Consider the following 26,753-nt stretch of genomic DNA (forward strand, 5'->3'; position numbering starts at 1 on the left):
AAAAGCTTTGGACAGATTGTATTTTATTAGGGCAGAGCAACTCACTCCCCCTAATTTGTTACACAGTTGGGTTGGATTTGCAATAGAAAGATCTCCCCCTAATCTGTTCCACCTGCACACCCTCCTCTTCTGATCTCAGCACTTTGCAAATCCATCAAACTTTCTTCGTTTTGTGTGCGCGCATGTTTTCCTCCTCCTGTTAATAATGCAGCCGAAACTCATCTCTGTCTGTCCATTTGCCTTCTGGAGAGGCACATTCTCTAGTCTTCACGAGTTCAGTGGCAGCGCACATAATTATGCATATAAGATATAAACAGAGCTGTTTAATTATCCTTCGCCACATCAGTGACAGAGTAATTAACAAACATTGCAAGATCAATGAGGAAAAGTGTGACCTTCAGTTTCCTTTGATAGGAAAGCCCTTGTCGTTCCCAGACACAAGGTGATTGTGCCTGGACTCAGTTTTTAGTTTGTTTTAATTGCCCTTCCCCCACATTTGCAGCTTTTATTTGCCGGAAAGCTGGAAGAGGGGGAATCTAGAATGTAAAACTATGTTACCAACCTGTGGAAAATGAAAAGGAAAAGAGGTTTGCCTTTGGGTTAGGAGTTCTCAGTGAAATGCATTTTTAGGGCAGTATTGTCAGAGGATTATACAAAAATGCATAAGCTTTCATGGAGGCTGGAGGCTCATTTATGTACAGAGCAGGTAGTAGCACATGCAGGGTCCAGTTTACATATGCAGGCACATGGGATTAGACTTGCACACGGAGGTACTGTCAGGTCTTGAGCTTGTGTTTCAAGAGCCCTCTTGTAAATGTTGTTCATAACATTTCCCTGAAAAGCACAGTGAAACATAAGTTGCTTTAGAAACGTTGAAGTTCTTTTTCTCTCTGTTTCTAAGGCAGTCTTCCAGAAAATAGATTTTAGGCTGCTCCTGACTGAGTCCCCTCAGATCTGGTGTTACTGAGTGCAAGTTAAAGTATTCCAGTGAGATTTGCAACTACCTACACCAGAAGAGAGTTTTTTTCCTGTGACTTCGGGGGGGGGGGGGGGTGTAGAGGAGGAAGACACAGCGGAAGGCAGTCAGATCAAAGGAGAGCAATACAGCTCTTCCCATCCAGGTAGTGTGGCTTGAGGGAAGTTCTTGCAGGAACCTGGTTTTGAGGGTGTTGGGTGCCCGTTGCACTCTCTGAGGACATAGAGCTGTGAGTGCTCAGCAACATTTAAAACTGAGCCTGTACTTCTTTGATCAACTGGAAACCTAGGCTAAAAAGCAGGAGCCACACAGGAAAACAGATCTTGCATCTAGCAGAGCTTTGTAAGTCAGTGAGAAAAGTAATCCTAATTATATGGGCTTGCTGCTTCCTGGAGTCCCAGTAAGTACACAGACAACCTGCTTCATGGACTACTTCAGCTACTGTTCGTGTCTTTCAGTAGCACCTCCTGCAGTCTAATGCCAAATTCCTGCGACCATTATTCCATTCTGGGGTCAAAGAACAGTGAGGGTTGTTGTGCATCGTACAGGCGTTTGCTGAGACTCGGTCCATGCTGTTCAGTCCTCATGCTTTAAAGAAAGATAGTTCTTTCACCATGGGGAACATGCATATGTGGGGTCCCTGTTTCTTCTTCTGGGCCACTCCTTGGTGTGGGGCTCAGCAGGGCTCTGCAAAAGTATTGCCTTCTATATCTCCCTCCTATATCAGCTAGGGAACATGTTCAGGAGCCACAAAGCTGGTGTCCGTCACGAGACAGGTGTCAGACTGTGTTCTGGACACGCAGATAAGTTTCCTCATTCATTCACTTGCCCTCTCCTACACTGACTGACCAATACTTTTCTGTGCGCCTTTATATATAGCATTCAGATTTCCCAGTACAGTCTCTGACAGATCCCTTTCCACAATCTTTCACTGATGCACAAATACCTAGGAAGATTTTCCTATACAAATCCATGTTCTTTGTTCTGTCTTTCACTTGCATAGAGAGCTAAGGTAGTTGCCAGCTTTCCCTTGTACTAGCTTTCAAAGTTTTCCTTCCTTTTCTTTCCCTGTTGGCTAAGTCTCTCAGAAACTGAGTATTAGCGCTGTTCTCAGCAAGGGTTTTTTCTTGCTCCTAATTTCCTAGGGAGAGGGAGGACATGTGTGAAGAGTGCAACTTTGGTGCTTATTATCCTGTATCCCCCACATTTACATGTTTCCCCTCCCAAGCGAAATAAAGGACAGAGCCCTGCCTGGGATGCCCCATCCCCCAGGATCCAGACCTTACACTCCATTTGGGCTGTTTTGCTTTTCCTTCCATATATAGTGTGCTGCTGCAGGCTATTTTTAGCCCCTTTTTGCTAGCTCCGGATCCTTTGTGATATGATAGCTGCTCTGAGACACACAGATCTCTGCTCTTTGGCAATGCCCACAAATGGAGAGTAGCAGCAAGGGGAGAGGAAGCCCTTTTGTTATCACACAGAAGAGGAGAGAAAAATGTGATGCAGGAGGAGTGGGGGAGAAGACGTAGTGCCAGTGGTTCCCGGGGCTGGAGATGAGCAGAAATCTAGGGCCATACACTTTTTGCAGGGTTTGTGTCCCAGCTACTGTCCTGCTTCAGTTCTGTCTGTGGGTGGATGTGGGGGGAGAGTTGTTTGCTGGCTAGATAATAATAATTGCCTGTTCATAGTTGTTCCAGGATGTACATGAAATGAGTTGGCTGCATCTTACACCATCTTTGTGGTGAGACAGATCCCTCCCACAGGTGCTTTTGCTAGAAGAACCTCTGGCATTTTGGTTAGCTACTTGTGCAAATAAGTGACGGTTGTCTTGGCTTCAGGGGATGTGTTGGTGGACTGATGCTGGAGTGGATAAAGGTGTGCTCACTAGGTAGTGAATAGCGGGAACTGGTGAGGGTTTCACTTCAAATGTGGATGAAGAAAGGCTGAGTTTTGCAGCAGCACTGGCAAAGCATTTGATTAAAAAGGGTAGTGTCACCACCCAGCACCAAATTTGAGGAGAGGAAGAGCAGAATGCCAGCTGTCGTTGGGGGTGAGGGGGGCAAATCCAGGGAAATGAGATCTGAGTTCAGCCCCAGACTTTGTCAAAGCACAGAAAAGACCTGAAAACTCCCCTGTTCTGTGGTCTTGGCTCTTGCATCTGATTATTTGTACCAACTGAAATCTTAACCAGATGGATACCAAAGATGATTTCCAAGCACAGATATGCAGATGAGAGAGGTTTATAAAGGAGCTGGGCTCCTACATCATTTTCTTTGTCCTAGTACTACAGGGAAATTCCAGGTTTCCTTGAATTCCCTCTCTGGTTTTGTAGTGTCTTTGGGGCCTGAACCAAGCTGGGATTTGTAAAACTGGTTTGAAGTGTAGGGTTGAGAAAGAGGGTCTCCCAGCTATGTGCTGTTTTTTGTGGGCTGCAGGTTAGAAAACAGAAGGAAGGGGCTGGCTAGTTTTCAGGGCAGCTATTAAAGCCAGCAAAAATCACAGTTCATAGTTTAATTTCCTTTCATATCCTCTCTGTGATATTCTTTCTCCCCTCACAGTTTGGCCTAGGCTGACAAAGGTTTTTCTGTGCAATGCTTGGAAGTCAGCATTGTAAGGGAGGTGAGGGGATTGTTTTATAGGCCAAAAGAGAGATGAAAAAGAGAACATGGAAGACAGATACAGCAGAAACAGAGAAATCCTAGACCCAGTAGGGATTTCATGAGTTTAATCACTTTTTTGGGGGTGATAGGGTTACACTAAAATGAAGGTAGAGAAGAGAGAGAGACAAAAAGCAGAAGAGCTTTAAAATGAGATGAAGTGATTTAATGTCTGTGTTTGAAGGAGAAAGTTTATGGCTTTTATAGGGTGTTGAAGGGGCCACAGGAGAGTGGTCAAGTTGGGAAGCACAGGTGAAATGATCCTACATCTGAAGATGGAGTAATGCAACCTTTCCTTCAGATTTGCTTCTGACATGGCGTATTGCTCATCACATCATGTTATTGAGCACTGTGAGGCCTGATTCTGCCTTAGACATACTTCAGGATTAATACTGATCCATAAGGTTGTATGAGGGGGAAGAAAAACTAGGACCTGAGTGTGACACAGCAGGGGCATTGTCAGCCCATTCTGTAACTCAGAGAGTGTTTATTCTGAATCCGGGCAGCGCAGAATCCCGTTCAGGGTACCTGGCATAAATGCTCAGCAATGGAAAGTGATTTTGTGCCGAACGAGATCGGAACACCCAGCAGACATCTCCATCCTTTTGCTTGCAGGCTTCAGCTGTGTTCTTTTGGCATTGTCTTTGTCGTGTACCATGCACACTGGTCACTGGTGCAGCAGGATTTCTGATCTGTGAACCCAGCTACATTGGGCAATACTGAAGCAAGAATATGATCCTGGTGGTTTTACAGATTTCTGGAGCCTGTTGCAGGCAGTGTCTTCCTTTGTACAGTGCCGAGGAAACAGATCTGTGGAAGCTAATGGCTACTGAACTAGGACTCATAGTGACTGGGGTTTGTGTGTACAGAAATGCTCTCGTATACGTGTGTGCCTGTGTGTATAATAGCATCATGGCTGTCAGATGCCCAAATCCTAGAGGTCCATTTTAGTGCTTTGGATCTGTTGACCTGTTCTGCAGCTATTGCTTGATTCCTCTCTTTTCTGCTGTTGTTTCATGGCAGTGTTAATTTGATCAGATCTCTGGAACCGGTGCCTGGAAACTCCCTTCTGCTGTCAGAGTACCTGCCTGTGTTGGCTCTGTCTTTGTGAAAGAGGGTGCTTGCCCAGGAGAGCTAGAGTGATTGGAAAAGATGACAAGGGAGGTTTGAAGGACTCCTGCACACAGTAAATCTTTACTCTGCAGGAGAAGGCAAGAGGAAAGGAGGAGAAGAAGGAGGGGGAGGAATGCTGTGTCAGACTGGAGCCTGAATGAGTCCAAGCTGGCACATCAGAGCAATCTTTATTTCCTCCTTGACAATGATACTGGGTGACCTCCAGAAGTATGTTCTTGCCCTCCTAGTGGCCAGTGAAACTGCCTGAAAGAATTGGGAAGGGAGGGAGAAACCCAAGGAGGGACAGCTTTGCTTATACTTCTTCATTATGATCTCCCCCAGGTAGACCAGCCTTTCCTGCCCCTTGCCCAGGCTGGGTTCAGGAGAAAAGGCTTTCTCTCTCTCTATGTTGCCTTACCTCAGGAGGATGGCTTTTTCTGTCCTCAGTCCAAAGCCTGATGGAGAGAAATCTGTTTCTTAACAAGTTTGCACCTGTCTTTTTCTCTCCTGGTCTTGCAGACAGCTGTTCATAACTGCTCAGGACATTGGCAGTGGGTTTCCAATGTCTTTCCAGAATTCTTCCCCTTTTCACATGGAGCATAGTACTTTCCAGTCACTGGAATTAAGAAGGAAGGGAGCAAGTTGGCTGAAAAAAAAAACTTAGAAAATTGATGGGAAAGTGAAGGACTAGAACAGCTATGAGGAACTACCCTATCACTGTCCTGCCTTCTTGTCTCCTTCCCCCACTCCTTGCCATCAAGCTTCTCACACATACAGCCTTTGTAGCTCTTCTCCTGTAGTCCAGCTCCACCCCTGCCACTTCCCTTCCCTGCACTTTTTCTGCCCTCCTTCCACTCCACCCCATGCATTGTTCTGCCCGCTTCTTTACCAGTTTCACACCATGCTCCCTTACTTGCTTTCATTCCTGCTGCTCACCAGCACAAACATCTAGCTAGCTGTTCCCACATTTCCACTCCCCTTACACACACAAACACACACACACGCGCGCACGCGCACACACACACACACACATATGCTATAGCCCCTCCTCCATGCACCTCCTTTCATATAAAAACACACACAAGGACAGAACTGCACAAACCTTGGCATATTGGTGTTGGTCTCACTTCCAGTAAAATTACTTTTTCTTCATATTAGGCCAAGGCAAGAGTGCAGAGACATTTATGAAACTTTGTTTAATGTACTGAAAAGCCATCGGCTAGAACATTTAGGAAATTGATTTTCCTGGCATTGATGAACTCTTTTTATTTTACCCCAGTATTAATTACTTTTTTTTTAAACAAATTAATTTAAGAGTCGTAAAACCTAACAAGTGAGCCAAACGTCAGTAGATCATATTCTCCTCTCCCCCTACCCCCCCCTCCCCACTACCAGTGCTGTTACAGAAGGAGAAAAAAATACCAACCTATTGCATAATTCTCCCATTCTGACTCTCACAGGAGAAGCTTCATCACTGCGAGATTATGCCGCTACCACCATGAATGAATTCCTGGGCATGTTCGGTTATGATGATCAGAACATGCGGGATGAGCTGGCCCGCAAGATCAGCTTTGACAAGCTGAATGCTGCTACCTCAGAGGCCACTGCAACTGCTGCCTCCCTTCCTGGTGAGGATGCCATGAGCAAACGAGCCCGCTTCTCTAAGTACGAGGAATACATCCGCAAACTCAAAGCTGGAGAGCAGCTCTCTTGGCCTGTACATTTGGCCAAATCTGAAGAGTTGGGCTCCAAGCTAGGCAAAGAGGCTTCCGCAGTGCTGACCCAGCCCATCCGGATACAAGGTCCAGATGCCTCCCTGCTGACAGAGACCAAAGCCACCATCCTGCCTCTGCCCTCTCCTAGCAGTTCCCAGATGCAGGGCCTGATGTCACGGGCCTCCAAGTATGACTTCTTCATTCAGAAACTGAAGACAGGTGAGAGCATCAGGCCACAAAATGGCAACACTTACAAGAAGGCTTCCAAGTATGACCTAGAGAATGTCAAGTACTTGCACCTTTTCAAGCCTGGAGAAGGAAGCCCAGATATGGGAGGAGCCATTGCCTTCAAGACAGGCAAGGTAGGCCGGCCTTCCAAGTATGATGTAAGGAACATCCAGAAGCTTACTCCAGTAAAGGCTTCAGCACCTAGCCTGGCCCCTCCTGTACTCACCGGTACCCCCAGCAGTGCTCCTGTGGCTGGGCCGGAGCAGTCCGTCTCATTGCCATTCAACACTCCGGAGTACCTGAAATCAACATTCTCCAAAACAGACTCCATCACAACTGGAACAGTCTCTACAGTAAAGTAAGTGTCCTCCCAATTTTTTTCTTTGTGGGGGAATATAGCTAAAGTCTGAGGGTGAATCAGTGGGACATGATAGTTGGTGTGCTGAGGAATACTGCACTGGTAATATGGTATTTCTTTTTGATCTCTGTTGGAGTGACTGGTCTTCTGTTGCAGCTCACATCCATTTGTCTTACTTGTGCTAAGGATGTGGACTGCCATCAGTAGTCACAGCCATGAATCTAGAGCTGAAATGAAAAATACAGGGGTGTGGTGCTGTCAGTGCTCTGAGATCAAGATCATAACTACTTTACTTCTTCCTTGTTCCAGTTCCCCATCATCCAGCTTTGTCTGCAGTAATACCTGATTCTTGCTTCCATTTAACTTGGTGGCAAAACTCCCACTGACTTCACTGTTAGCAGCATGGGGCCTTTTGTTTTCATTAGGTTGTGTCACAGAACTCCAAAGACGTTTTGGTGGCTGAGTCCCATTAATTTCATAGGAGTTAGGCAATACATACTTCTGTGGATCCAAGCCTGTGTCCTCTCAATTTGTCTGTTCCTTACAGAAATAGAGGTGATAGAATTTTCCCCAGAGCAGGTAAACTCATTACTCCAATTAGCACTAATAATTTCATACACATATATTGTTGGCAATCTCTGTGGTGATACCACTGAATAAATGGCAATACCTGAAGGCCTTGCCAACCTCAGATTATTTATACAGTGGTTTCCAGGTTGTAGCTGTAGAAAAGCTGCATACACATATGCGAGGGGCATGGTCACAACATGGTGTTTTACACACTAGGGATGATAGTGATTATATGCCATGGCACAATGAGAACGCGGGGGCTCATGGGCTGTTTCTGTCATGAAAAGTTCGCTGCCTCGTAGGGAAGGGTCAGGTTACATCCAATTTCTCCTGATTTTATAGTCTCTATCAGTGTCAGGCTTCAAAAGAGGGAGAGGGAGTTACCTGCTTTCAGTCGTGGTCTGGATTTGCTCATTTCTCACTGTGGACCTAGCTGTTGTTGGCTATGAATCCCTTGGAGTCATTCGTAGCAAGTCCGGGACCTCTGGCCTGCACCTCTGCAGTAAATGCCATCGCACTCGCCCTTCTGCTTTGTCCTTTGGTAAGGAGGATGGCTGTGTTCTGGTTAATATCTGGACCTAGGAGGACTTGCGTTGCTCCCTACCTGGATGCTGTAGGTAGTCTTGGACAAGTCTCTATCCCTCATGTTCTGTGTTTCCCCACCTGGAAGGCAGAGCTAATGATGCCTATCTTCCATGTAATAAGGTCATTTCCCAGCTGCCTGCAGACAGATTTGGTGGTTTCTGTGATGGGGGTGTATGGGAGAGGGTTGAGTATTGTTAGCATTTGCATGCAGCCCCCTCTCAAGATGAATACTGTAGACCATCCACATGTTAGGCAGGAACTGCTGTTACTAAAAACCTCTGTGCTGTAAATACTGCTGTAGGCACAGTGTGTTACTGCAATGCATCAGTGGCTCTGTCCCTGAAGAGTCTCTAGGACTTTGAGCTGCCTGGTGTTCAGTGGCTGTCCTAGAACTGCATTTGGGGAGCCATGAGCCCCTTCTGATCTGCTTTAATGTTGCATTGGGATCCAAGTTTGATTTCCTTTTTTTCTTGCTCATTTCCTGCCACTTGCAAATGTGCCTTGGCAGCACAGTGGTAATCTCTTGTCTAACTGTAGAACTTCCTCAACTGGGTAGGGGTGATAGGGGTGCAGCCAGGATTGGGGTGACCTAGGGCTTCAGCCTGGCTTCTCCCCTTGTCCTGATGGCACATGGAGCACAGAATGGCCTCTGGTTCCTTCTCATTGGGGCTGCTTACTAGGTACAGGCTTTCTTGAGAAAAGAAGGCAGCCTGTTGTGCTGGTGGAGGAAGTGCTAACTATGTTACCTGGGATCTGGCTTTGCATCCACAATCTCCTCTAGAACCTCATAATCTATCAGGAATTAGCCCTTACTCTCAACACATGTGCAAATATATCCTAGCCAAGGGTTTTTAGCTTTATAACATTTAATACCATTAACCTGGCCTGAACTAATCTACCTGCTTCAAGCAGACCTTGTGCAAAAGTGTCCTTGTTTAACAAGGCTACAAAGCTGGCAAGAGTAGGAATGGAGTTTGAATGGAAGGGCAGAATTGAGAACGAAGACCACATACAGCCTTGTTCAGATTGTGTTGGTGCGCCACTGTGTCTTGAGTGGGATAGAGCCTGACCTATTATCTTTTTCTCCCTCTGTTGTTCAGCTCAACAAAGATGTAATTTCTGTCTGTTTCCTAATAATTCTGTGTAATACAAGCTGATACACCAGTTGAGTGCACTTAGGTTGGTTTTCGGTGATTTAAATATATAGATGCCTTTGTAACACCATCTGCCTATTGGAGTTGGAATACCTATGTGAAAAAAACAGGCAGTTAAAGCCCCATCTAGCCTGCAGCTGCGTTGCCAGGACCAGGTAACAGATACAGTGTGCCTGCTGGTGATAGGAAATGAGCAACAACTAACAGCATCTCAGAACCATGAAGACTCTTTTTTCCCTCAGTTGAGCCAAAGGCTGATACCTCTTGATGGCCCTTCCATGTAAATAAGCACGGTGCTTGAGGGAGGTCTTTGTTTTTGTGTGGCCATCACTTGCTTGTAGGTGGGTAACTAGTTTTATCTGTAGGAATGTGTTTTAATGGTTGATCTTCTCAGTGCTTCTGACAAATTGAATCGAGTTCTGCAGAGAGAGAACTTGCAGGAAGGATGATGGGGCTATGCAGATCACTAGAAAAAGATCTGAAGGGTAAGAGGGAGGGAGGTTAAACCAATGGGTGTCTTTGCTGGCTGCTCTTCCTAGAGCCTTCTATCCTGAGAAGGAAGATTGGACTGTGCCCTGTTCCTGCCTGCTAACCAGTTCTGCCCTGTGTGTTTCTCATTAGGAATGGATTACCCACTGACAAACCAGCTGTCAGCGAAGATGTAAATATTTACCAGAAATATATTGCCAGGTAGGCAAATCTTTTGGCTTTCTTGGGGGAGGGATGGAGGGAGGAAGAGTGGAGTGATGGTGGGAGAGAAGAGGTAGTGTCTCTCTGGGCAGAGTATATAAACCAGTCATGAGCACTCATTTTCCTCTGACATCTGTGGTTACTCTGTTCCCTTGCTTGGGAGAGCAGTAGCTGTGAGAGATGTGTAGGCATGCCAAGAGCACCCTCTGCTCCTTGAAGCTGTTAGACTTTGCAGCAAACAGTGGAGAAACATTTCACTGCGGAAGCCTAGGTTGTAAATGGATTCTTTGTCTCCTAACTGTCATTCTTTGTGTCCATTGCTCTGCTGTCCCCAACCTTTTTTTCCTTCCATGTTCATTGTCTGCAGGGGGAAAGTGGAAAATATCTCACCTCTGAGAGACTTAAGATGAGAGTATTCACACATGAATTGAGTTCAGGCAGGTCGCAGCATCAGTGTGGGATGTTAGAATATTGGCAGCTCCTTTATATGAGAAAGGGGTGGTGGGACAAAATGAATAATGTCATCAGAGCCAAAGGGACAGAAGAGATCATTGCTTAACACCTGCCTGTTTTATAACTCACCATGTAAAGAGTCATCAGCTTCTGTCCATGGCTTGCCGAATGTTTCATCTGTACTGTGGGGAAGCTAACTATGAAAGCACCTTGTATAGAGAAAGACACCCACCAGGGAAAGCAAGCAAACAAATCTTCTCTCCAGAGATAAAATTGATGGGTTGTTCTCACTAGCACTTGAGCACTTAACCAACAAGAGGGAGGAGTGTGTGTAATGTGCTTTCCCACTTTGCCAGAATCTATAGTAAGGCTCCCTTCGGGAGGGAGTCAGCTGTGGTTACGCTGCTAGGAAGTAGGAAGATACTACCAGGATCTCAGCATATCAGCAGGGGAACAGTATTCTCTCTAGCTAGAGAAAGGAAGGAGGGGTGATTTCCATCCTCTTCTCTTTTGCCCAAATCCATGTTGTAGGAGAGGGAGGAAGTAGATAAAACTTTATGTGCAAAGGGAGGAGAACTGCACCAACACAAGGAAGTCCTCTAGTCCATCTAGAGATGCCTCTGGTGCATATAGTAAGTCACCTACTCATGGGACAATATAGGAATGAAAGCAAGGGTTTAGGTCTGTCTGTGGGGCAGAAGGAGCAGTGCTCTTCCATTATTGAGATAGCGAGAGCTTAGTTTTGCTCTGCTGAATATCAGACCTCTGTTTTGAGTCACTGCATGCTGCCAGGAGATAACAGGGGAGCACTGAGGATCTGAAGATTTATTCTACTATTGGCTGCACACTGCAGGGATCACAGTGGTTGCAGTGAGAGAGGAGATCCCTCTCTGTCTGTGGTTCCTCTCTCAAGCAGAAAGCAGTATAAACACTACGCCCACATCCACTGTTTGTAGTGCTCTGCAAGCCCCTTCCCCTGGGTCAGGCAGGTAACTGAGGGAGGCTTGTGAGATAGCTAAGGGACACCACATCCTGCCTAAAAAGCTCCGCAAGCCGCCCGTTGGCAGCACTGCTACTTCCCTTCAATTTACACACAATTTTAAAAACAGTTTAAAGTCTTAAAATCAAGGGGGAGGGGGACACACACAACACTGTATGTCTGTACTGCATAATTAGCTTAATGAGTTTGCCAAAACCACTGTCAAAAGCTGCCCAGGGATAATCCATTCTCTCATACAACAAAACAAAACCTCTTAGCTAGCTAGTTTGCGTTGGGCTGTTTGGGTTTTTTTTTTCCTAGTGTATATTTATAATTAAAAAAAAGACCACAGAAAAAATTATTATTATTATTATTATTAGTGCCTCAGCAGATGGTGCTTCTAGCAGCGCTTGCTTAAATATTTATTTCTGTATGGGTTTTCTCCTCCTTTATAATTGGGGTGGGGTTTTTTTCTTCCTTCTTTCACATCATCGTCACAGAGTAATGAGTCTGTAAACACTCACTAAGCACTAACTTATTTATTTATTATTTTTATTATTGTTATTTATCTTCGTTTTCCTTGCTAACTCTTGCCAGATAGGGAATAGTTTCTTCTGGGAAAAAAAAAAAAAAAAAAAAAAAAAAAAACAGTGAACAGATTAAAATAAGGAAAGGGAGGGGATTGTACTTGTGAAAATGACTCTCTGTGCCTCTGTGCACAACTTAAGGTTTGGATTTGCATATCAGCGTGATGAAATGGTCTGTGAGCTTACAATCAGGTGTGTGTGTGTTCATGTCTGTCGAAGTGCATGGAAATTGTGGGTACATTCATGTAAATTAATAGGGGTGTTTATGTACATTACTGCATGTGCAGTGAATGTGTGTATGTGTATATGTGTAAGTGTGTGATGTGTAAGCTTTCCTGTTATGAAAAAGCTAAACAGATGCTGTGTTTTAAAAATTAATAGCTTTGAACTGTTTCAAGTGTCAGAAGAAACACAGGATAAATATAACCCTTTAGGAGCCCAACCTTACAGGCTGAAAAAGCAGAAATTCCCCTTTCTGCTATCTTTACTGCTCCCCTCCTTCCCCAAGCACCTTGTACTGTAGAACAGTTCCCCCTCTGTTCTCACATTGTAGATACCACACACGTGCACTTCTCTGTGGCATGGGGAAGGAGAATAGGAGTTTGAAGTGCCAGAGTGCTTGCTCAGCTGTTGCATTCAGAGCTGAGCCTCTGAGTTACGCCTGTTAGGAGGCTTAAAGTAGCTCATCCTATACAGTCAGATTTCTTTAGTGTCTGGTTGTTTTCTTACTACGTTTGGCATCTCTGATCTTTGCGTGCCCTTAGCTTGGACAGTCTTGTGGACCACTTCACTTGAAAAGTCTGTGTATTAGCAAGGCTATTATGTTCTTCTCCTCTTTACCTGGCCTGCGTTCCCCAGTTCTGTAGCCCTGTGTCGTTCTGGTTACCCTTTGCTCTCTCTTCCCTGTCTCATCAATGGAATTGGGAGCAGGCTTTCCAGAGCAGTTTCTTGGTCCTTCCTTTGAAGGTACTGGTAGTGCTGCTGCCAAAACAGCCGTGGTCTAGGTGGACAAGTTGGTTCAGTCTGCTGCCAAGACTGTGTTCATGGTTAATGCCATGGTGACTCGGACTGCTGCTCGTGCCCTGTCATAGCCTCACTATTGCCCCAACATCAAGCTGGAATTGCTTCTTCTGCTTTCAGTTCCACACCTTTGTTTGTGCAGCCAGCATTGCTGTTTGTCTTGTGGTTTGTTTTTTCTCCACTGCTGAGGTTTGTTCCAGTTTCTCAATCACCTGTTCTGGCGTGATCCTGATTTCCTGCAGTATTTCTTCTCCTTCCCCAGGGAAGGGCATGTCTGCTTCTGGCATCTGTCCCCATCTCTCTTTGTGAATGCTGAGGCAAAGAAGTTTTTTAATTTTTTAGCAATGTCTATCTATCTTTTCTGTCAATTAAGTCCCCGTTCCATCTCCTAGAGGCCTAGAGGCCCTGCTGTCTCCACAATTGACCTCCTCTTCTCTATCGTACTTCAGAAATGCCTTATTTAGTACTGCTTTTCATCCCAGCTCCTTTTTTTTTTAAAAAAATCTGTTACTTCACATTTGATAGTTCAAAATCTTCCCCACTCCTGCCCCGTTCTGTGATTGTCCCATGATACCCCTGCTCCTCTCTCCTTTGCCTTTTCCCCTGTTGCCCTTCTTTGTTTCTTTCCAATGCCCTTTATCATATGCACTCCTGGCGTGTTTAGCACTAAGTGACGTGAGGAACCTTTGAGCAGATGGTAATTTATCTTTGAATGTTTCCCCTCTGAGTCCCCTTCTCTCCACTACTTTCCATTTCAAGCTCTTCAGCTCTTCCAGGTTCCCTTACAGTATACACCAGAGAGTTCATCACACTGATTAGCTTATTTTTGGGTCATCCCTTTTTGCCAATTATTGATCTGTCTGTCAGTCAATATATTCTGTCTGTCTCTTCAGTATGCAGACAGTACCTGGCCTTTCTGTTTTTCTTACTTCCTCCTCTCCTCACATGTGAGAAATTCCCAAAATTGTTGTTAGAAACACTTAGTAGTCTGTAAAAAATGGCCTGATAGCATGTTGCTGGCTGCTGATTCTTGTGTCCTAGTGTTGATTACACTCAAAGGCAGATGAAAATCTCATGCACTTGCCTTTCACTGGCCTTTCACTGTTTCTTATTGTGAGCAAATACTGCAAATGCCACATGGAAAATAATGACTGGCAGGGCCAGAGAGTGCTGTTGAGCATGGGAAAAGAGCTGCATACAGGATAGCTTCATCTGACTAGATGGTTTGCTTGTAACACCACGTTCTTGTTGATTCATCTCTAATAGTTTCCCATTAATCTGTCCAACCAATTGAAAATCCCTGTATAATCTTTCCACGGTGTTCGATTGTCTTAGGAGCTTACCATCTAAACCACTGGTTTGCAACCTTTTACTGCAGTGTGACCCCGTGTTGTATCAAACAAAAAGTCTTGGGTCATCACTCATACAAATAAATGAGTGCCTGTGCTTCTCTGAGGTCTCCACTCTGCATTCTGTGGGAACAGGTGGACTTTGCTGTCCCTTTGGCTTTTTGCTCTGGAGGAACTGAGAGACACATGCTCATCTGCAACTTAATCTGCTGCCTGCAGCCCTCTTTCGCTCCACTTTCTCCAGAGCCCTTGTTTGGCTCTTCGGCTGAATACTGCATTATCCAGTAGTGGCACTATTTCACAACTGTTCCAAGAGCAGCCTTGTTAGTTTTTTGCCTGAGTTGGGTTGGGTAGGAAGAGGCTTACGGAAAAGAAATTAGTGGAAGGTGATGAAATGCAGAGGAGATCTAATGCTCTGCCATAACCTTTTCTTCCAAGAAGTTATGTCAAAACTTTTTTCCACTTTACCTGAAGGCTGAGAGTTCATCAAGGCCAGAAGGAGATCCAATGAGATGAAATTAAAAAAGAAAAGATACCATGCAGATTTGAGATGTAAAGACTTCAGGGATCTTGGTGAACTTCTTCCCTTCAGCACTGAAAAATACTTTTAAAGTAGGGACAGATGAGAAAGGGAAGGCGGGAGGCTGGCCATCCTTGGAGGTGATAAGGAGATGGAGTAAAATGAAAGCAAGAGTCAGATTGACTTTATTTGTACGTTGCTTACAGACATTACTGTCATGAGACTGCTTAATTCTTTTGCTTGCTTTCTTCTGTACTCCTCTCATGCTTGCAGGTTCTCTGGCAGTCAGCACTGTGGACATATACACTGTGCATACCAGTATCGAGAACATTACCACTGCCTCGACCCGGAGTGCAACTACCAGGTAAAACAATGGTGCAAAGGTACCAGCACAGGTACCTGAACCTGAAGGGGTACAACCTAGGCAACATATGTGTCCCCCTGTACTTTCCTCCCACATACATACACATGCCTCTTCACTTCTCTGTTCAGAAAGAGATCAAGATATATTTTGAACCTGTTGGTTAACTGGGAATAAACAGGATTCCAAACCTAACAACATTTAACTCAACCCAGACCACTATAACTAAGTGCAGAATACAGATCAGCTGAAGTCAGTGAAATTCCAGATTTAGGTCAGTGAAACCAAAAGAATAAATTCTGCCATATTACTGATTGCCCCTGAAAAATAGGGAATGCTGATTTGTTAGCCTGTCTCTCTCTCTCCTGCTGCCCAAGTGATGTTGCAGCAGCAGTAGCCACAACAAAACGCCCAGTAAGACCAGCAGTCCTGGATCTGTGGGGAGAACGTGGGGGTAGGAGCATGTGTGATGCTGTAATTACTGGGAAACTTGCCAGGGAGGCGAGGTCAAGCCAGCTCTGAGTCACGTGCTGTGTTTGTTTACCCTCTTCCCAGGTCTGTGAGTTTGACTGTGCCATTTCTGTGGTCAGGCTGTGTGTGTGTCGGGGGGAATCCCGTAGTTTGCCTCTGCTATGCATCAGGCACAGCTTCTGCCCTACCCCAGGAGACCTTTTGGTCTCAGAGGAGTAAGTCTGACCACAGCATGGGAAGTTGATCTGGCTCTGCTGAGCTTGACTGTGGGTTTCTATTGATCAAAGGAGTTTTTTTTTTTCCTCTGGGGTGCTTGTAGTGGTCGTTTTGGCCCAGTGTTTGGTAATTGAGATGAGCTTGTCCCACCTGTGACATGGATACCTGTGCACCAGAAGAGAAGCACAAAGGATAGAAAGACAGAAAAACCTATTATTATGATTGGCTTCATGATTATTTCCTGAGGAGTCTAGAAACTACTTGCAGAAGAGCTGTCTGGTCTCACAGGGAATAAGGATTTAGGCTGCTTTTTTAAGATGCAAATTATTTTATGGCTGAGATATATTTTATAATAAGTAACGCTCTGTAATAAGTGGGCACAAATTAACAATGATTGGCAACAGCAATCCTGTACATACACCCTGGGAAATCATACCTTCTGCCTCCAAGGGATTCCTATTGAAATCTATAGCCATATATTCCCATGCCAATACCAGTGGGATTGATCAGGATTGATATTATAAGAGGAAAGAGTGGAAGCAATAATAATTTGTTTCCTATGAGGGAGACTGGAAAAAGTTGTTAAACATTAGAATACAGGCCTTTTCAATTACTGCTCAAAGTAAATGGATATTGATTTCTTTTAAAAAATCAGATTTACTTTCCCACCTTCACTGTTAAATATTGATGTCTGTGGGAAATGGAAATGAAAAGCTTCATTTTTAAGGGCACTTAGCTTTCCGTGAGAGTGGGATACCCCTTACTCGTCCAAGCAGGTAGAGGAATGAAAGGGATTTTCTAATCATCCAACTTTTTAACTCTGAGCTCTACTACAAGCTTTTTCTGTGACTAGAAGAAAGTTTTGTATCCCTGTTGCTCTACTAAAGCCATCTTACCTTCTAGGGATGGCAGGAGACTTAAAATTAATGGTGAAATACTGTAAAAGAGCAGAGTGTTTTCCTCAGTTCTTAGTATGACATGAGTGTGGCAGTCAGTGTCTTGCTAACCGCAAGAGTGAGTGATTTGGAAGCTTGGATTATTTTCTTGCAAGCCATTTAGTTCACTGATTTCCTTTCTAACTATAGCAGTTCTTGAGATAGTAGCGCTCAAAATTGTATTAGAAGAATAGCAGTCTTTAATGCTACAGGGAACATATCCTGGACAACACACTACTGTCATTTTTACTCTACTTAAACTTTTTATTTGCATATACTTTCCCGTTACCAAAATAATATGTGCACACAATTCCTCTTTCATGTGACTCTCTTAGGGTGTCTACTGCTGAGCTTTAAATTCCTGGTAACATAAGTATATTAAAGTTTATTAACAACAACAACAACCCCTGCCCCCAGATTACTCACCCACTCCCATCACGTGTGTCTAACTCTGTCATTGTATCTCTCCAGAGATTCACTAGTAAACAGGATGTGATTCGGCATTACAACATGCACAAGAAACGTGATAATTCCCTCCAGCACGGCTTCATGCGCTTCAGCCCCTTGGATGACTGTAGCGTGTACTATCATGGCTGTCACCTGAATGGGAAAAGCACACACTACCACTGCATGCAGGTAACAGCTGGACTGGGAAATAGATGGTGGCACACAAACAAATGAAGAAAGCAGAGCTGTTGTTTGAGATGTGTTCTATCTGGGGTCAACTGAAAGGATCCTAGCACTCAGGTAGCCCAACACTTCCTTGTTAGGACTCAGGGGCTGTCCTGAGGCAGAGGGGTGTAATTCAGACTGTTCTTAGCCTCTCTTGCTCACTTCTGGTGCAGGCACCTCTGTGAAGAGTCTGTACCCTCTTCTCACAGCGTTTGTCCTGCAGAGAGCCTTTCGCCCTGTTTGAAAGAGTGAAGGGAAACACCATTCTCTAGAAGCCTGGTGCATGCAGCGGGGAAAGGGGGGACTTACAGAGGAGGCTCGTGGCTTTCTCACAGTCTTGGACTTCACTTGCTCAAGCAAGGCCCTTTCTCTTGAGACTTGAGGACTTCTTTGAGATGTCCCTGCACTGCTTCTACCTAAATCTGACATGATGCTCCCTTGAAATCAAACTTCTCTGTAGAAGATCTGCCCTTCAACGCTGGTTCAGTTCCTCCATAATCAGCATCTAAAGTAATTGAACTTTGATGTCATCTATCTAGATTTAACCCCCGGCTGTCCCTTGGTACTAGAAATTACCTGTCTGCAGTGTAGATTTTGAGCTTTGTATTGAGAGCATGGCAGGCTTCAACAGTGATGCAGCTGGAGGTGGAATTACTGTGTAGATGTGCCTGTAACCCCTTCGCTGTTTTTTGACAAGGACAGACCAGATCGTTTTGTGCCTCATATTAGAGGTTTTGGTATGTACTTGTTTCATCAAAATTGTGACCTAAAGCATTGTCATGAGAATGTGCTGTAATTACAAGCTGAGAATATTCAGACACCCTTTTTCTGAAAGCTTTCCTATTCTAAGAACTTAGGTCTTACTTAAATGCTTTACTGGGGTGGACTTAAGTGTGTTTTTGACTTTAAGTCAAGTCGCTTTTTGAAGTCAATGAGGTTTAAGCATATACTTAATTTTAGGCACGCACTCAAGTTCTGTCCTGAATAGGGGTTGATTTAAGCATATGCTTACAAGCTTTTGATGAATTGAGGACTTCATGTGACTTTCTGTTGAGGACATTTTCTGTTATTCTTCCATAATACCCGTTGCTCAGTTTCTTCAATTGACCGGGATGAGATTTGCTTTTTTTTTTTTTTTTTTTTTTTTTTTTTTTTTTTTTGAGTACAATGAGTATTTCACAGCTTTAAGTCACTCCGGGTTTAGATAGAGACCCTTGTTTAAAGAGCTATATATGGGTAATTCCATCCTGTGCCCACTGTCTTCCAGTAAAATAATGCCCATGTAAGCAGTGTCTTACAGGAAAGGTGTCTGAACATAAACTCCCAATTAAAGAAAATATTGCTTAAATGGCAGGATTTGTGCCATCCATCTCGTGGGGTATTTTTTTCTTTATGTCCATAATTGGTGTGGATAAAATTCAGTTAGTTGTTTATATAAACTGACATTTTTTTCGGCTTTAACACCAAGAGCTGCATTGCGAATTATTCCTAAGGAGGTTTTTGTTTAATTCTTTTTTTTAATGCCGTGCAGGGTCTGTCTTTTTTCAAGGTGTCAGTGTGGGGAGAGAGAGGCTTTTTTATATTGGAAATAGCTGGAGATCCTTTTTATTTTTTTTTTCTGAGTATTTGTCATGGGTTTTGTTATTGCCTGTTTGAATCAACCTGGGCTGAACTGAGAGGTGGTGTTTTCGTTCTCTTCTCTTCTGATATGGTGCAGACATTGGCACATGTTGTGCTAAAGAAAAGAAAAAAAAATCCTCTCTTAGCAGGGCTGAGGACGTTTTCAGATTCCAGTGGTTTTTTACTCAATATGGCAAAGTTGCCCGCTTTACCCAGAGGAAGGCAGGTTTTCAGCATTCTGTGCTCATCGCACATTTTCATTTTGCTGCACAAGTTTAAAACTATTGAATTGATAGTCTTAAACAGTGATGGGAGAAAAAGCAACCAGTTTGCACAAATCAGCTGAACACAGGATTTCTCTTTTGGTAGACTGAACCCCATCTGTTACAAGCTCAAAGGATTGACCTCATGTTGCACCACCCTGCCTTATCTGCTAGAACGATAGCTCATTCCCAGTCAATTCCATGTTCCCTAAATAGGTGAAGTCCTGCTTCATTCCCTCCGGCTCCAGGATGACAAAAAACAATGGCATCTGTCAATTTGTTCTCTTCTCCTTAAGAGCAGGAACCTTACTCTCTTTCTCCCTATGCAGGCATGGTTATCTGTAGCTTTTCTTCTATGCTTTCACATCCTTACCTTTTTTGTTACTGTTTCATGTCCAGAGTGTTGTTTTTTTATTCTTTTTGTTTTGTTTTTCTTTTTTCATGACTGTTCTGTCAGTTTTTAGATTGGGAGTTAAAGTGATGACTTAATACTCATAGGAGAAATGCACAAATGGAACTGTTAAATGTTTGTATGCAGCGCGTGTTTATTATTGCTGATGTTAATAAGATTATTAAAATGTTGTGTTGATGACTCCCTGTTTTGGTCTGGGTTAGGTGGGTTGTAACAAGGTCTACACCAGCACCTCTGATGTGATGACCCATGAGAACTTTCACAAGAAGAATACACAGCTCATCAATGATGGCTTTCAGCGGTTCCGTGCCACAGAGGACTGTGGCACTGTGGAATGCCAGTTCTATGGGCAGAAAACCACTCACTTCCATTGCAGGTGAGACAGCAGGGAAGGGGAGGGATTCTGCCTGAGATGCATAGTCTGTTCCCCTCCTTCTGCTAAGTTGTGAATTCAGGAGTGTGCAAAGGGACTCAGCTTTTCCCTGCTCTGACCTTCTCGGTATCTCTGTTGAGAGAACTCATGCTCCAGGGCAGATGTGATTTCCCCGGTCTTACCACAGAGCACTCTGAAGGCAGGAGATTGATTCACTGGCCTGTCTGAGGTGATTGAGGGAAGTATGCCCACTAGGAAGCATGCAATAGAATCATTTAGGGAAGCTATCACAGTCACAGTTTTCGCTGTCAGAGCCCGACTGAGGGGTACCATTAATATGCTGCTGATGACACTTTCCTGCTAGAGTTCTCTCCAGTCAGCAGTCAGCCAGCTCATCCCTTTCAGGGCCAGACTACGCCTTCTGTTACACAAATTCTCTTCTATTGATCTCATCTTCTCAGAAAGCACGGTTTGTACCTCAGTCCCCTTTCAGGTGCTCTTTTGGTTGGAACTTGCAGAGTTGGGTACCTGCTTCCCCACATCGTATTGGCTGCTCCTTAGGGTGGAACCAGCTTTCCAGCTCTCTTACATGGCAGCATTTGTGCTTGCCTTGGCATCACAGGTTAACCTACATAAAAGGTCCTTGAGCCCATTGCCACCAGGGCTGCTGTCTCATGCTGGCCCCAGCCCTTATTCCCAGAGGGAGGCAGGTGACAGCAATTGCATTATGCTCCTAGCTCACACAGCCAACCACCCTCCTGTCCTCGATGCCCTTTCAGGCGACCTGGGTGTACATTCACATTCAAGAACAAGTGTGACATTGAGAAGCACAAGAGCTACCACATCAAAGATGATGCCTATGCCAAGGATGGCTTCAAGAAGTTCTACAAGTATGAGGAATGCAAGTATGAAGGCTGTGTCTACAGCAAGGCCACCAACCACTTCCACTGCATAAGGGCGGGCTGTGGCTTCACCTTCACCTCCACCAGCCAGATGACCTCCCATAAACGCAAGCATGAGCGCCGGCACATCCGGAGCTCAGGAGTGCTCGGCCTGCCTGCCTCTCTCCTAGGATCCAAGGATAATGAGCAAGAGGAGTCCAGTAATGATGATCTCATTGACTTCTCTGCCATGAGCTCGAAGAACTCTAGCCTGAGTGCCTCCCCCACCAGTCAGCAGTCTTCCATTTCTCTCATAGTCCCAGCCACACCCTCCTCTGCTGCTGAGCTTGCTTCCTCACAGGCCAGCAAGCCTGCCAGCAGCATGACACCAGCCACCAAGATCTCTGGCCTGCTCTCCCAGGCTCTTCCCAGCAATATACCCTTGGCCCTGGCACTGTCCAACTCAGCACTTCCTGGAACAGCTGGATCTTTTTTCCCCATCATCCCCAGCCGGGTCTCTACACCACTTGCTGGCAGCTCAGCTAATCTGATGACTGTTGGTTCTTCTGGCACAAATCCACCATCGTCTGCTCCTACGGATTCCTCATCCCAGGCCATCTCAGGATCTGGTGACCCAGCAGCTACTATTTCTCCAGCTCCAGCAGCATCTATAATGGAAAGGATCTCTGCTAGTAAGGGATTGATCTCTCCTATGATGGCAAGGTTGGCAGCAGCTGCACTCAAGCCATCTGTGGCACTTGAAGCAGGTGAGTTACCCTCATTGGTTGTGCTGGTGGTGGGAGGAAAAGGGATGCCTGATCATTTGGAGAGGAACAAAAGAGAAGTCACTCAGTTGTCCAGTGGACTGGAGGTGGGGAAGGGATTCGTAAAGGAACATAAATGGGAGAAATAATTTGGTCATTCTTAGAACCCTTGAAGAGGACAATCTTGGCATGATGTCCTGTGGAACCTGGCTATATTTTTTAGCCAGAAGAGAGGCAGGAAACTTGCAGCTGTGCCCAAAAATGGAGTAGGTTCCTGTCAGACCTGAAAGAATAGTGTTGCTGTGTCTATCACCTGCTTTGCTGTAGCTGGAGAGGGGAGCAGCACTGTTCTAAAAAACGACCTGGAGAAAAGCCTTGGCCAACCTTTGCAGACTGTACAGCAGCCTAAGCTTTCTTCTGCAGGCGTGCTGTGCCTTAGTCCCTCGCTCACTTACCTGTTCCTTCTCTATTTTGCTTTCTTTGCTCCTGGGGGAGGGAAGAGCTTTTCCCATCGCAGTATTGGTGGATTTCCTTAGGAGTCACTGCACTGGCTCTCACAGAGCGCCTTCGGCCTGCTGGGCAGGTAGCTCCTTTTCCTATGGCTCCCTGAGCTGTAAGGAGCAGCAGCAGCAGCTCTGGAGAGCATTATAAGTATAGGGGAGAAGATGTGAAAGAGTTGTTCGTGGCAGCCCAGACCTCTGCCTGCTGCCACCTTGAACGTGTGCCAAGTCCTGCCAACCAGAGGATCCTGGAGAGCGCTGCCTCAGCTTCCGCAGAGGTTTGCCCAGGGGAGGCTCTGCTCAGCAGCACCCAGTGGCATCAGGCTGTCCTACAGCTCCCTTGTTGAAAGGCCAGAGCGGGCTACTTGGCCATGGGTATGAGAGAGCTGAGATGTTTCCTCCCGCCAGAGAGCAAAAGAGGGAGTAGGACGAAGTGATCTGATTTAAGAGGGAGGGGAACTTTCACATACTTTGAAAATTATTATTTGAAGAATTGTTTCCTAAAGCAGAGAAAGGTCATTGAGGGAACTGTTTTCCTTTATTTTTTAATAAAATGCCACTTGCTGTCTGTGAAGCAGCTCACCGTCAGCTGTACTGCCTGAGGGTAAATTAATATTTTAGTCACTTGGGGATTGTGGAAAAAACCTCTGCAGACATGTTTCTGTCAGCAACTTTTTTTTCCCTCCTTTTTTCTTTGCTTTTCCTCATAATTTTTTTCTTTAATTTGTTCTCTTCCAGTTTTTCTTCTTTTCCTCCTCTTTTTCTCTTCCTTTAATGTTAATTTCTATTTCATGCATTTGGCATGAAATTTTTTTTCTCCCCAAAGAAAAAAAAATCCTCCTTTTTGTGGGGACAACCTGATGGGGGAGAGGTCACACAGTTTGAACCGATCTGATTGGCTGTCACCTTCGATAGCACCAACAGGGCAGATGCTCCTGCTGGGCACGCGCAGTGGCAGGCCATCGCCGTCACTACAGCAACGCTGGGATTGGGGATGGGAAAGGGGGCTTGACTAGCAGTCGAAAGCTGCCACATTGCTTCAGCATTAACAGAGTCTTTAATAAACGCTTAAGAGGCAGCCCCGCAAATTAGTTATGACAGTTTGTGCAGAGAATCAGGTCTCCCCCACGCTCCTTCCGCCCTTCTCCTTTAAAGGGCCCATAGCCTGGACAACTTTGACATAATTCTGCAATAATTATCACTTGAAGAATTTCCACACTGGAGTGGACGTCAGAACCCATCATGTCAGCCTGGCAATAAATGCTGACCAGCAATCCTGGCACTTCCATCCCCCCACACTTTTTCTTTGCTTTTTCCATTTATGCAGTGGTGATAGCAATTTAAATTTTTTATTTGCCATTGTAACCTTACTCCATACCTACATTTTTCATATAATTTTTGCATTCCATTTTGTCTTTCTCAAGCGGGGAATGGACAACCAACAGTTCCTGGACGGTTCAATCCAGTTCAGGTGAAGCAGGAGCCTGTAGAAGCCATGGGATCATCATCTGCTGCCACTCAGGACTCCTTGCAGGAGCACAGCTTGGACTTAAGCGTCAAGGATCATGGGTGAGAGAAGCGAGCAGGCAGACACATTTAGCTCTTTGCAGCCTGGAGCTCCGAGAATTTTCTGTACCTGTAACGTGAAAGGACACAATATTTTGATCAAAGTCAGTTTCACAGTGGCTGAGTTAGATGTCCCCAAGCAGGAGACAAGTAGGCTCCCTCAGCTTCCCCTCAAGGGTGTGTTCTGCAGCAGGTTTTTTTGAGCACATAAACAACTACTTACTTTCTCACAAAAGAGAAAACCTGTTCCCCTCTTTGTCATTGGCAAAGTTTTTGTTTCAGTTAGTTAGATATTTCTGCTGTTGTCATCACCAGCTGATGGAAGACTGCTCCATTGCCACATTTTGCCACACAGTTAGCAAGAGCATTTACATCGATGTAACGAGGCACTGGGTCAGGTCTGAGAGAGGCACCTTCAGGAGAAATTGGATACACAGGACAACTGCTTGTCTTGTTAACGCTGGCCTGAGTCCAGCATGTGCTCATCTATAGCTGTGGTGATGTATATTTGCACTGATATGAATGCACCTATCTTAAAGCATCCAGCCTGCTTGTCCAGTGTTTCTGCTGAGAATAGGAGTGTTTGGGGATTTACTGTGTGGAAAACCTGCAACTAGGACAGGTAATAGGTATAACTGTGCCTGGTCCATTCTAACACTTGCATAGTCTTCATACTTTATTTAGCCAAGCCTCAGTTAAGCACTTCAGCACTTGTAGTCAGCTAGAACTGCTACTGATGCATGTGAAATACGAAGGTTGCCTTTCAGTGTGTTCAGCTGTGGCTCTGATAAAACCAGAGTCTTAAACGTTGTTGCCTTGTCTTGTCCTCTGCTGTAGAGAGGGCCTGTGTCACTGGCAGTATGAAACCTAGTTCAGCATCCTCCATGTTTTTCGTGTATTTTGGAAAGTTCTAGCAGGATGAAGGACTTAACGCTTTGGGCGGGCTGTGCATGAGCTAATAGGAAAGTGTGGTGTGGACACTGGCAGAAGAGGTCTGGACTGTTTAATTGCTGAAAGAACTTAATTCTGGAAACTTGTGACCCTCTTCCTTTCCACCTTGGCTATCACAAGTAAGAATCTGACCTGCCCCATGGGAGGGTGGGCATCATTTTCTTCTGCATGCAGCAGGTGAGGAGTGAAGCAGCTTGAAGGGAGAAGAATTAATCTCGGTGCTCACAGTCCCTGTGCACATCTTAACTAAACCCTGTTGGTTTGTGTGTTCCAGTAATGAATCAAATGGCCACACAGTCTCGGCAAATTCATCTCTTTTATCCTCGCTTATGAATAAGGTAAGAGCCATCCATCAAACGCCTTTCATTTCCCCCCACCAAGAGAAATTAAAGGCGCGATGCGGGGGGGTGGGGTGGGGGAGATGCGTTTGTTTTTTAATGTTTTGCCTCTAATAAGATGAGTTTGTACCATTTAAATTTTGAGACCATTTTTCATCGGGTATAATTTCAGAGCCACTGCTTACGAATTAATTTAATGAACTGGCTGAAGAAATATATTGCAGCCTCTGACACCTTTTTTTCCTCCTTTTTTTTTTTCTTTAATCCTTTCTAGACAGAGGAGAGTTCTGACAGATTTTTTTCCCCCGTTTTTATTTCTAGAACCTGGCAAGTTCTCCCTTCCTCTCTTTTTATAGTTACTCATTTTATTTATTTACTTCAAAACATTTTCTTTCACTGGGGGAGGGAGAGAGGAGTTATTTGTTTTTATGAAAGAGAAGAAGAAAAAAAAAATAGAAGTTTTGAGCCAAAATCATCAATTTCTGCCTTTCTGGTTTGAGTAATGGTGTCCAACAGAGCCCACTTTGCCATATTCTAGAATATTTATTTTAAATAATGCATAGTTTCTTTTTCCTTACTTTTTCCTTAAATTATACATCATCTTAGATATACTTTCCCCTTCCACGTGATAAATTCTGCTGTAGCAAGATTAATTTTGCTGTTGTATACAACTGCATTAGGGAGCAGGGCAGCCTTTGAGCCATACTTTAACATCCTATTGTGTGATATGTTTTAGAGGCATTACTATAGCCATCCCCTTGGCTATGGGCATTACATGCACCAAGGCTATTTAACCCGCAGGAGGGCAAAGTGACTTTTCTCTTTTTCTTGTATTCACTCACCTCCTTTCTCTTTCATTTCATCACTCTCTTTTTTTTCCCTACATTAATTTCTACATCACTCTTTTTTTTTCCCTACATTAATTTCTACTTTTACCCTTAAACTACTTTTCTCCTCCATTGACTCTCTTGTTACATTGGGGTTTTGGTACTTGCTTTTAAAACTTCTTATTCATTCCTACATATTGTCCCTATGGTGCTTTCAAATGTGCAGCTCTTTCTCTAGTGAGTAAACATACTTAATCTGTTCTCTGGGATCCTGAGTCCTTCCAGAGGCCCCCAGCTCAGGAAAATACTTCTGTAGATTCTTCACTTGAAAATCTCCAGTGCTAAATGAGATCTAAGCATATGCTTAGAAGTAAGCATTTGTTTCTGTGCAGCCCTCTGTAAGATTCCTTCTTTATATTGTGCAGAATAAATGCAGCACAGGTATAAAATACTAGTTCTTCAGGTTTGTTCCTTTTACTTACAGAAGGAACAGGATTAAACAGTGACATAAAGGAGCAAAAAATAAGAGGCTGTTCCAAGACGAAGGATTGCAGACTTGAGCTGTGTGTGCTCAGCATCATGCTTGCTTCTTCCCCTTGCTACACGTGATTTCTGTTCATAGTGAAATGCTTCTGTGACATTATTTGTC

The 26,753-nt window shown here is 44.6% G+C and overlaps 1 protein-coding gene across 5 annotated transcripts in view; it reads left to right on the plus strand.

Moving 5' to 3' along the window:
* The window catches only part of CASZ1 (castor zinc finger 1), a 187,432-nt gene that overhangs the window by 140,785 nt on the left and 19,894 nt on the right, over window positions 1-26,753 (plus strand). For 4 of the 5 annotated variants that reach the window (XM_062593431.1, XM_062593430.1, XM_062593429.1 and 1 more), the window contains 8 exons: window positions 6,207-7,047; window positions 9,978-10,046; window positions 15,228-15,318; window positions 17,409-17,573; window positions 20,108-20,280; window positions 21,057-21,925; window positions 23,847-23,991; window positions 25,214-25,277. In XM_062593431.1, the coding sequence (XP_062449415.1) occupies window positions 6,207-7,047; window positions 9,978-10,046; window positions 15,228-15,318; window positions 17,409-17,573; window positions 20,108-20,280; window positions 21,057-21,925; window positions 23,847-23,991; window positions 25,214-25,277 (2,417 nt within the window). The remainder of the gene's footprint in view (window positions 1-6,206; window positions 7,048-9,977; window positions 10,047-15,227; window positions 15,319-17,408; window positions 17,574-20,107; window positions 20,281-21,056; window positions 21,926-23,846; window positions 23,992-25,213; window positions 25,278-26,753) is intronic. The other variant, XM_062593432.1, reaches the window with a different exon arrangement.

The sequence above is a fragment of the Rhea pennata genome, chromosome 22 (assembly GCF_028389875.1).
Source record: "Rhea pennata isolate bPtePen1 chromosome 22, bPtePen1.pri, whole genome shotgun sequence".
Lineage (NCBI taxonomy): Eukaryota > Metazoa > Chordata > Aves > Rheiformes > Rheidae > Rhea > Rhea pennata.